General features: G+C 44.7%; 1 protein-coding gene across 1 annotated transcript; it reads right to left on the bottom strand.

The window, feature by feature from the left end:
- Window positions 1-890: 890 nt before the first annotated feature.
- Window positions 891-8,859, bottom strand: psmd3 (proteasome 26S subunit, non-ATPase 3). Its single transcript, XM_033970482.2, has 12 exons — window positions 8,522-8,859; window positions 6,594-6,784; window positions 6,373-6,513; window positions 5,862-5,998; window positions 5,533-5,723; window positions 5,121-5,224; window positions 4,826-4,940; window positions 3,507-3,626; window positions 2,230-2,333; window positions 1,988-2,143; window positions 1,217-1,267; window positions 891-1,094 (listed from the first exon to the last, which is right to left on the bottom strand). The coding sequence occupies exons 1-12, from the start codon at window positions 8,679-8,681 to the stop codon at window positions 1,017-1,019; spliced, it is 1,548 nt and encodes a 515-aa protein (XP_033826373.1). The 5' UTR covers window positions 8,682-8,859; the 3' UTR covers window positions 891-1,016.
- Window positions 8,860-12,083: the final 3,224 nt, after the last annotated feature.

Raw genomic sequence — 12,083 nt, forward strand, 5'->3', positions numbered from 1 at the left:
TCACACTCTGTATGTCTCTCTCTTCACACTCTGTATGTCTCTCTCTCTTCACACTCTGTATGTCTCTCTCTTCACACTCTGTATGTCTCTCTCTTCACACTCTGTATGTCTCTCTTCACACTCTGTATGTCTCTCTCTTCACACTCTGTATGTCTCTCTTCACACTCTGTATGTCTCTCTCTTCACACTCTGTATGTCTCTTCACATGTCTCTTCACATTTCTTTCTTAAAGCTCCATTATGATTGATATAATCAATGTAATGATTTTACACTGAAGCTTCACAAAAACTAAAACTGCCACAAACTTCAAATTTTAGGCAATCCTTAGTCTCTCAGACACATTATACTTATATGTATTTATACAGACTGTTATACCTATATACACTTAGTCCATTATATATACACTTTTATAGTCTGTGATAGTTTGTTATACACTTCTAGTGTGTATTTATATTCTTATTTGCATACACATAGTCTGTTATAAAGATGTTCATATAATCTGGCTTCAGTTTATGTAAGATCTTAAGAGCCATTTTTCCTCAACATGTGGAATCTGTTTTCAAACTTTAAAGGGTTAAATATGTGTGGGTCAACCTGTGGATTTATTCCAAAAGAAAAAAAAAAAAACAAGAAAAAGAAAAATATGAATCTGATCATTTTACAGCCGTTTTTAAGAGTGGACATTTATGTCCTGAGGGACGTGAGTGTGACTTTAAAAAGCCTAAGGGTTAAACAGAACCAAAGTGAAGGACTCCTGTTTCTGTCGGATCCAAACGATCCTCACTAACTGCTTCAGGAGCTGGTCTGAACTTGTATGAGGAAATCATGAGGATAAAAGTCATTTTTATTTCAAAAGTGAAAGCGAAAAATTCTGAATGACACAAAATGACTTAGACAAAGGCATGTGTTTATTAGACTTTTACAGCAACAGGTCAGAACACGCAGAACTCAGAAGGAACTCCAGACTGAGAGTCTGGACCAGGGACTGGACCAGGGACTGGACCAGGGACTGGACCTCAGGGGAAACTGTCATCATCATCTTCGGCCATCTCTTTGGCAAACTCAAGGTCTTGCTGCTCCCTCTCCCTCCGCTCCTGCAACACACCATAGTAAGCCAGATGCCCTCCCCCAGATGCCCTCCCCCAGATGCCCTCCCCCAGATGCCCTCCCCCAGATGCCCTCCCCCAGATGCCCTCCCCCAGATGCCCTCCCGTACCTCAGCAGACTCCAGGTCCTTGTTGTAGGCTTTGGGGGGGAATCTCATGGCCTGAAACACAAAACAAACAGTGAGTCCTCTGCAGTGTGAGCCTGGTACTGCAGCCTGAGCTCTCTGTGGGTTTGGGGTCAGAGGTCATACAGTATTCGGTCTTACTGGTCTGTCACAGGATCAAACCTGTGAAGCGTCTTTGTTTCACTTCCCTGTTTGGACACAGGGTGGCACTGTCGGCTCAGATACAGGTTGATGACACTGAAGCAATACAACGCTGGAGGAAATTTGGACCATAAATTATAATATTGAAACTAATTAAGCCTGTGAGACAAAACCCCAAAAAACTGTTCTAAATGTAGTATCAAACATGAACATGAGAAGTCAACGCTTCAGTAGCAAGTCTAAAGAATCTAGTGAGTCATACAAACACTCTACTCCACTCTCTCAGCTCTAAACAGAAATCAAAACAAACATAACTCATTCTTTCTCTGTAGCGCAAAGAAAAAAGTCCCATGAGAAATTCTGACCCAAAAAACGATTCAATCCATCATGTAGAGAACGACAAGTCCATATCGAAAATCCAGCCTGAACTCAACAAACCCTGCCCTGACACAGACTGAAGTCAAACCGGACCAAACCAGACTGAGCTGAGACACCAGATCATAAACAGCTCAAGACTGACTTCTTCTGCACTTGTCTGGGTTTTGGTCCAGGTCCAAATCTGAGCCATGCCTCATCATCACAGACACATGGGGGACATGTTGAGGACCTTCTCACCTTCACAGACATGTTGTGTATGTCCAGGCAGAAGGAGATGCGTTGGTGGAATGCGAGTTGAGGTTCTCTGGTGCCGTAGATGTCCATCGTCTCTTTGGACTGAACGAAGCCTTTCTCGTGGTTTATACTGGCCTCGATCACGCCGTCCCGGATCGCCTGAACACAGGGGGTTAGACCTGGTTAGACCCCCACCGCGTTCAGTCCGCCCACCGTGTTCAGTGCCCCTCCCCTTGTCCCTGTACCTTGGCCACAATGAACTCTGCGTCTTCTGGACTGTCAAGTTGCAGTTTGAGGGCGATGTCGCTCAAAGAGATCCTCGAGTACGAAAGGCTGATCATACGAACGCCTGAAGAGAGAGAGAAGACGATGAGACGATGCGACAGGGAGACAAGTAGACAAGGGATGAGGAAACATGGAGACGATGTGAAGATAAGACAAGAGACAAGGAGACGATATGAAGATAAGACGAGAGACAAGGAGATGATATGAAGACAATAGGACAAAATATGAGACACGGAGACGGGACAAAATATGAGACAAGGAGACAGGACAAAAGAGGACAGAGGACGACAGGTGAGAGGCTGATCATACACACACCTGAGACAAAAAAGGGGACACATTTATGTGATGGACACTGACTACAGCAGATTAGATCCAAAAATGTTCTAAATGTGACACTAAACAAACCAACGTCTCACCAGAGGCTCATCAGTGGGTTACATTAGGAGTGACCCGATATATCGACCAAAAGCACCGATACTAGTCGGCCGATATTGAGCTCTGGTAATGAAAGAGTTAATCCCACTGTCCCACAATGATCCAGGAAATAAACAGCTTCAAGGCTAGAGCAGGGATCAGGGATAGACATGCACAGACACACAAACACACGCACAGACACACGCACAGACACACGCACAGACACACGCACAGACACACGCACAGACACACGCACAGACACACGCACAGACACACACACAGACACACACACAGACACACACACAGACACACACACAGACACACACACAGACACACAAACACAGGCACAAACACAGGCACAAACACACGCACAGACACACAAACACAGGCACAGACACACGCACAGACACACAAACACACGCACAGACACACAAACACACACACAGACACACGCACAGACACACGCACACACGCACAGACACACAAACACACACAGACACACGCACAGACACACAGACACACGCACATACGCACACACACAAACACACGCACAGACACCCCAACACACGCACAGACGCACACGTGTGCCTCAAACGGGACAATACATGGGCGTAAACACAGGCGTACTCGGGTATACTTCTGCACTTTGAGACAAAACAGACATCAGGAGACCTCAGGACAACAGGACACACCAGGGGGAGTACAACTGAATCTGCAGTAGTAGTAGTAGTTATAGTAGTAGTAGTATTTAGTTACCCATCTTGATGTCTCAGGCAGATGATCAGGGTGTAGTGTGTAGTAGTATTATTTGCTGTAGTAGTACCTGTCTTGATGACATTGTGTCTCAGGCGGATGATCAGGGTGTAGGTTCCGTCTGTTTGGAACTTTTCTCCGAACTGCTCCAGCACCTGGTTAAACTTGGACAGGTTTCCAGTGCGCACCGCTGAGAGAGAAACAGAAAAGGAGAAGGAGGGAGAGAGAGAGAAGGGGGTATAAGAAAGAGAGGGAGGGCAGAGAAAAAAAGACAAAGAGCTCCGTTAGATAAAATGCCTCCAGACCAGGGCCGTCACTAGACCTGTACATCAGAAAAATAGTTGACATGTCCAGGGCGTACACTGCGGTCTGCAAGTGCCTTTGGATGTTTTGTTTAGTCACTTTGTGAACAATGGCAGAGAGAGTGGCTTTAGTGTATATATTATATTAAACCCATCAACCAAGGCAATCAGCTCGGCAGCAGCGTGCCTGGGTCCATGACTATCCTTTTTGCTAGCCGGTGCGCCCAGTATAATTAAGTTGTTGCTAGTTTGTGGCTGGTGTCTTTCTACTTTTTCCGGATAATGATGTAGCTACGTCACTGCGGCATAGTCTCTGATGCAGCCCGTTAAACACCAAAAGTTGCTCATGCTCTGGACGTCTCCGTCCAGGTGAGGGGCTTTGTACGAGGCCTGTACGATGGCTGTACAACCTGTGATGTTCACGCTGGAGTGCCGTTCGTGTAGTTCCAGTGTGAAGATACAAACTGCTGAAGCGTGTCTGCACCATGTGCACAGAAAAACACACACTTTTGCCTCTTCTCTCATGGGTTTCATCTGGCGTCAGTTGCATTGTTTGTGTGACATGTGAACACTGCCCTCATTTGTTCATTAGAACTTCAGAACAGGCTGCACCTCCCCAGGGCGGTGTTGCAGGAGGCATCTCCTCTCGACGTGGAGGAGCAGCGGCTCTACTCAGGCTTTAGGTGAGCCTTATTATGTGGAATATTACGCCATGTCACGTTGTTGTAACAACGTGAATATCAGGTGGACTTTCAAAGGACCCATCTCGTGAGGACCCCCATCTCGTGAGGACCCCCATCTCGTGAGGACCCCCATCTCGTGAGGACCCCCATCTCGTGAGGACCCCCATCTCGTGAGGACCCCCATCTCGTGAGGACCCGAACGTCTTAAATTTAAAAATTTTTAAATCAGATCATTATTACAAATCTTGAATTGTGTCTTCGCAGAGTTAACAATAGAGAAACCAAATATTCTGTCTAAGTCCATCTGACCATGTCCTCACAGAGGTCTCGGTCAGGTCTCGGTCAGGTCTCGGTCAGGTCTCGGTCAGGTCTCGGTCAGGTCTCGGTCAGGTCTCGATACTTACCCTGTGTTAGGAGGAAGTATGGGTGCAGGGACCTCTTGAGGGACGGTTGTCTGAACTGCGGTCGGTCTGGGATCTCCCCCAACAACAGTTCCACCACGATCAGGAGTTTATGGACCTGAGGACAAGACCAAGGTCAGAACCAGGACTAAACCGGGGCCTAAACCAGGGACTGAGCCAGATCTAAACAAAACCAAACTCCTCTATATTAGCACTTGGTTAAACTAAAATGCATTAAACCTCTCTGAATCTCGCCTTCCTCAGAGCACTGGGTTAGAGGTCAGGTTAAAGGTCATACTGTCTGTTTGAATCCCACGGCCGTGTGCTGTGGAGCCTTCCTCAGAGCGTTGGTCAGAGTACGCCGTGCCTCAGAATACTCCAGCTGGATGGCCTTGATACGCCCTGGAAGTACAAGTACTGTGTTAATAGTAGTAATAGTAGTATATGTCCCAATTGTGGGATTTGTAGTGACATCTATGACACTCAAAATTAGCAGCAGCGATTGTAGCTGCATCAGTAAATCACAGATCTAAAACACATTTGGATCATTTTACCAAACACTGTTTGTGTTTAAAGGAAAGAAATGCTCCAGGCCCCGGCATCGGTCCATACTGGGCCACACAGGTCCGCATTGGGGATCAGCAGAGACTAACGGCAAAGTATCAACACCAAAAAAAAAACTGGATTGGCGCAGCCATATTTGGTAGTACCTGTGTAGTAGAGGTAGCGGGCCCACTCGTTGTTGTTGGCCACTTCGGGGAACACAGACTTGGAGACCAGCTTCTCCGCCTGGTCGTACAGGTTAAACTCCAGGTAGTTCCTCAGGAGAAGGTTCAATAGCACGGCCTGCCCATCAGTGTCATGTCTGAGGGTGGAGGTGCGGAGGCGTGTGTGGAGGAAGCTAAACAAACAAACAAGCATCAGTGTCATGTCTTGAGGGTGGAGGTGCAAAGGAGGGGCAGAGAGGAGGAGCAGAGGAGGGATTTATCGGTCAATACCCAGTACCCAGGTGGGAGTCCCCAGGTTGGGGGAAGAGTACCTGCGTATGGTGTGCAGTTGCTGGAGGTACTCGTAGACTCGGGCATGGTAGTAGAAACACTTAGCGGCGACCAGGTCCAGAGCTCTGCGGTTCTTTGAGCAAATCTTCTGCATCAGGTCATCAGAGACCTTCTGAGCCTGGACCAGAGAGAGAGACCGGGACTGAGACTGGGACTGAGACCGGGACTGAGACCGGGACTGAGACCGGGACTGAGACCGGGACTGAGACCGGGACTGAGACCGGGACTGAGACCGGGACTGAGACCGGGACTGAGACCGGGACTGAGACCGGGACTGAGACCGGGACTGAGACCGGAGTTAGAAACAACAAAATGTTATAGAAGAGGTGCAGATACAAGAGGATACAAGGGGATGCAGAGGATACAAGGGGATGCAGAGGATACAAGGGGATGCAGAGGATGCAGAGGGTACAGAGTGTACAGAGGGTACAGAGGGTACAGAGGGTACAGAGGGTACAAGGGGCGCAAAGCGGGGTGCAAAGCGGGGCAGACCTGGCTGTAGTTCTTGGTGGTGCAGAGGTGGATCACCAGTAGAAGTTGAAGATAGGCCTCGACCTCGGGGAGTAGAGGAGCAGACGCAGCCTTCCCTGTGCGAGGTCTGAAGTGAACATCCCCCTCTGACATTTCCATGGGCTGCAACACACAAAGAGTCAGATGTCCCCCCGAGATAGTCAGATGCCCACCCCTGCCTGCATGTGCGTCAGATGCCCTACCTCCTCCAGGAAGGCCAGCAGGTAGTCCTTGGCGCTGGCATTGCTGGTGTAGAAGCCAGAGATGGTTTTGTGAAGCACGTTGGCATTGAGTCTGCGGCTGATGGAGGGCAAAGCTCTGAGGGCGCGGAGGACAAAACGAGGCTCCTTCCCCTGAACTGCTTTCTCGATCTGTCGCACATGCTCTTTGATATCTGCATCACAAGAGGCCAGGGTTAGACCAGAGACCAGACCGTAGACGAGAGGCCAGACCACCCTACTACAGGGATCTAAACCATAAAGCAGATTTAATCCTAGGTGAGACCAGATATGCACTACTTCTTTGAATAATGGGCACAGAGAGATTTATCCATCCTTGGTAGAATTCTGCTCACCAAAATGGAGAGTATATCTAGACTTATATACATCCATATACATATATATCTAAATATTCTCTGGTTTATTATTCCTGTAAAAATATTTTCAAATTTAGGGGGTTTACGATTTCTTCTCAGCTGTGACATCAGTGTTAAAACAGTACCCACTCAACTCCTCTTTTCATCAGAAAGTCCTTTTATACTGGAGACAAATTTATAAGCACAACTATAGTCCACACAATACACCCCTGTAGAATTGCCTGTTCAAAACTGTTAGAAATAAATCTTTTTGTACAAAAGTAGTTTGAAAAGGGTATTTGGTCCCTGATACTGACTGACGATAGTAATCTTATGTCGTTTGATGAACTCTCAAGAAAATATGACATGCAAACAGAAAAGAAAGAATCTACTAAAATCACTAAGGCCATTCCTCAAAATATTTTGAACACAGTCTTCTTCCTATTTCATAATCCTAACTGTAGATACCTTCCTAAGCTTATGATAAATGGGTTCAACATCTCTACTGTCGAACTTCCAAATTGCAAAATTAGACAATTCTTTAAGGATGCTCTTTTCTCCTATATTTCAAATCCAAATTCTATCTAAATTGTTTTCTAAATGTCTTTCAGGCATATACACCTCTAAAGAACTGCTTAGACGGTGTTTTGGGATGAATGACAGTTGCTGTTCTTTATGTGATTTAAATACTGTACAAAAAAACTAAATTTTTGAATGTGTTTTCTAAAGCCTTTTGGAGCAATATACACTACGGGCTTTTCCCCAGGATTCCAAATTTAAAAGACTTCAACAGCAAGGACATGATTTTTGGTACTCTTATGCATGACAAAAATGTGAAATGATTTTAAATGTAATCTTTGTTATAGGTAAATTCTTTATCACATTTCGTAAAGAGTCTTTTCTCATTTGTAAGATTTATGGAAAAGAAAGATGCTATAAAAGTAAAAAAAAAAATGTAATAGATGATCTAAAACTTAAGACAACCCCTTAGGCATAGATATATGGTCATATAATTTATGATTATCCTTTCTTTGCGTTTTGTATTATTATGTACTTAATTTAATCTTATCCTCATCTCCATCCCTATGTAATACTTTGCCTGTTCTGACTATTAATTGTGGAACTTTACTACTTTGCCACAACTTTTGTAAACCTTTATCATTATTAATTACAAAACAAAACAAAAAAAGCTTCACGTACAGGAGCTAGCATCTAAACTTAGCTTCGTGACTCCGCGAATATTCTCCGTCATAAACATCCACCAAACTGTACCAAAAACAGGGTTATAAGGTCCAGACTAGATCCGAACTGTCCCGAGAGTTCGGGAAATTATGTTATGTTTAAATAAGAACTTATATCAGTCTGAAGCTCTTAAGAGCCGCTAGTGTGAGGTTTTGTTTATTAGCACTAGAGCTAACATGCTAACATGCTAACATGCTGCCCGGCTGTCAGACAGATGCAGCTGTGATGAGGCTGTTGAGACGCTGTGGCCTGGTTCGGCCCGTTCTGATCCTCCAGAGTGAGCCCGTATCAGAGACTGTATATCCCGGCTCTTACCCTCCAGAGTGAGGCCGTCTTGCTCTCCTGCTGTGGCCGCAGGAGGCGCCTCTTCCTCGGGCATCTCCACGTCCTGAGGTTCGGGGCCCTTCGCTTCTTTGGGCTCCTTCTTGTCCCGAGCCGCCGCTTTGTCGCGTCGTTTGGCCGCGGTCTCCTTCATGTTTCTGGTTTAGAGGTTTGAGTCGGAGCGCGGAGGGCCCGCCTCTGTGCGGGTGAAGTATGAGCGGGGTTCGGTGAGAGTAGATGGGTGTGTGACGGGTCTATGTTGGGTCTATGATGGGTCTACAGTGTCTGTGATGATCTGTGCAGCAGATTCTGCAGCGTCACTGCCGCGGCACAACTGCGGCTGCGCGGAGCCGCGGGGATTTATGGGAGATACGCTACAAATTAAAATATTGAATTAAAATAATAGATAATAGGGGGGGAAAAAAAAGGAATTCCACAGTTTAAATCAGAAATGTGTTTTCTGGATTCATCAGGTGAGTCAGGTGTGTTTCATGTTTGGTTCGTTAAAATAAAAAAGAAAATATGTGTTTTGTGGTAAAAGACTTAATATGTATTTGTATGTTTTAATTCTGATTCATGAAGTTTTCCATTTATTGTAAAATTATGTTTAAGAAATTATTTATTTTCGTTCTGGATGCAGTGGTGTCAGGTTCCAGCAGAGGGGGCTGTTTTGGACAAAAAAAACAGTAAAATATAAAAATAAACTCACACGTGAAAATGAAACATATAAAACAGAAAAACACTGATATTAGACTCCAAACGTAATGACGTCATGGTCCAGATGGGGTCAGGGGTCACAAACAGTTCTATTGATTTCATTGGACTTTACTCTGAAATATCCAAAAGGTAAATTCACAAATGTTGAACCTGATCATTTCTATTAGTGACTAGACCCAAGAACTCACTGTGTTACTACGTAAATCTGCATCTTCTGTATTAATTTTATAATAATAATAATAATAATTTGTATTATTATTATTATTATTATTATTATTATTATTATTAGTATTATTATTATTATTAGTAGTAGTAGTAGTAGTAGTAGTAGTAGTGGTAGTAGTAGTAGAAGTAGTAGTAGTAGTAGTAGTAGTAGTAGTAGTAGTAATAGTAGTAGTAGTAGTAGTAGTAATAGTAGTAGTAGTAGTAGTAGTAGTAATAGTAGTAGTAGTAGTAGTAGTAGTAATAGTAGTAGTAGTAGTAGTAGTAGTATTCTCGAGGTGTGACCGCATTTCCCGCCACTTCTTTTGTCTTTGGAGCGACACAAACTTAAACCTGCGACTCTCGAGTTTTTCTTCACAAAGTCACACTTCGAGTCGAGTCAGCGCCTTTACGCGAGAAAAACACAACAGACACAAAGTCAGCGCAAAAAAGTGCAGCTTCAGTCACAGCATCAGACCACAGAGACAACGGTACAAACAGCACACATGCGCATGCGCAGACAAACAGCACAGAGACAACACGGCACACATACACACAGAGCATACATACACACACACACACACAGCACAGAGACAACACGGCACACATATACACAGAGCATACATACATACACACACATACACATACAGCACAGAGACAACACGGCACACATACACACAGAGCATACATACACACACACAGCACAGAGACAACACGGCACACATACACACAGAGCATACATACACACACACACACACAGCACAGAGACAACACGGCACACATATACACAGAGCATACATACATACACACACATACACATACAGCACAGAGACAACACGGCACACATACACACAGAGCATACATACACACACACAGCACAGAGACAACACGGCACACATACACACAGAGCATACATACACACACACACACACACAGCACAGAGACAACACAGCACACGTACACACAGACACACAGAACACACACACAAGCACAGTCACAGGCAAATACAAGCACATACACACACAAGCATGCACATACGCACACACACACATACGCACACACAGCACAGAGGCAAACAATACAGCACACACACAGACACATAGAGCACACACACATGCACACTCACAGGCAAACACAAGCACATACACACAGAGCACACACAGGTACACACGAACACACACACAAGCACATACACACACAAGCATGCACATACGCACACATACACATACGCACACACAGCACAGAGGCAAACAATACAGCACACACACAGACACATAGAGCACACACACATGCACACTCACAGGCAAACACAAGCACATACACACAGAGCACACACAGGTACACCCCAACACACACACACGAGCACACACACATTTGGCAGTATTCAAAATACAGTTACTTTTCTAAAATTAACACAAAACATTGTAGTATTTGATCGTGTCATTTAGGCTCAAACTCAATCTGAGACACAAATACAAACACTGCTCTGATGACCTCTGACCTCTGACCTGGTGAAACAAGGGAGATTCTCCTCTGATCTCCTCTGAAAAACCTTTCAGTCACATGCACAGCTAAACAGAACTGTTTTGAGCCTGGATTTAAACACTGTCAAAGTAGAGGCCTGTCTCACATCTACAGGAAGAATGTTCCAGGTTTTAGCTGCATAAAACTAAAACACTGATTCTCCATGTTTAGTCCTGACTCTGGGACCAGCAGGAGGTCGGTGCCTGAAGTCCTCAGAGTGTGAGATGGTTCATGTGGCTCTAACATGTGGGAGATGTTCTTTGGTGCTGGTGCATGGAGAGACTTGTTCACAAACAGAGCTGCTTTAAAGTCTATTCTCTGAGCCACAGGAGCCAGAGACCTGAGCCCAGGATTTATCTGCTTGTACTTCCTGGTTCTAGTCAGGACCCGAGCAGCGGGGTTCTGGATGTTCTGTTCTGTCTTGACGCTCGTCTGGAGAGGCCAGTGAGCAGAACGTTACAGTCGTCTAACCTACTGGAGACAAATGCAGGATAAGTCTCTTTAAGTCTGGCTTTGACAGTTTACTTTTGAGCACTCTCAATATGTAGAATACAGTACTCTGGTTGGAACAGGTTTCTGAATACTTTACAAAATACATTTTAATGCAGTATTCAGTATTCTGTAACTAAATACTTTTAGTAATAGAATTCTTCCCATCATTGCACCCCCTCCCCTCCCTGTCACCTCACCATCACGCCTCACCCGGATGCCCTAACGCGCTATTGTGCTGATGCACTGACACCTCAACATCTCACCTCAAAACAGATGAGAGACGCCCAGACACCAAAAGCTGCACAATGGCACTTTTCTGCTGTGTGTATATATGTGTGTATATATATATATATATATATATATATATATATATATATATATATATATATATATATATATATATATATATATATATATATATATATATATATATATACACATAATGTGTAAAATTCTCTACCTCACCCTCTCTGGGACTGAGTTGTCTCCTTTTTCCTGCAGTTTTCCTGACACTTCCACAGTGTCTGGTTGGTCCGTCACTATTCTGTCAGTGTCTGAAGTCCTACAGGATCTTAGCTCCTTCTTCACGACCTTTGGAGGTGTTTGTCCTTGACCTTTGGGT

This window comes from Periophthalmus magnuspinnatus, chromosome 8 (genome assembly GCF_009829125.3).
Source record: "Periophthalmus magnuspinnatus isolate fPerMag1 chromosome 8, fPerMag1.2.pri, whole genome shotgun sequence".
NCBI lineage: Eukaryota > Metazoa > Chordata > Actinopteri > Gobiiformes > Gobiidae > Periophthalmus > Periophthalmus magnuspinnatus.

Bases quoted from the DNA above. Each gene is read 5' to 3' on its own strand.
- psmd3 (XM_033970482.2), bottom strand. From the start codon at position 8,681: ATGAAGGAGACCGCGGCCAAACGACGCGACAAAGCGGCGGCTCGGGAC. The intron at 6,514-6,593 runs GTAGGGCATCTG...TGTGTGTTGCAG, and splicing joins TGCTGGCCTTCCTGGAGGAG to CCCATGGAAATGTCAGAGGG. The intron at 5,999-6,372 runs GTCTGCCCCGCT...TCTCTGGTCCAG, and splicing joins CCACCAAGAACTACAGCCAG to GCTCAGAAGGTCTCTGATGA.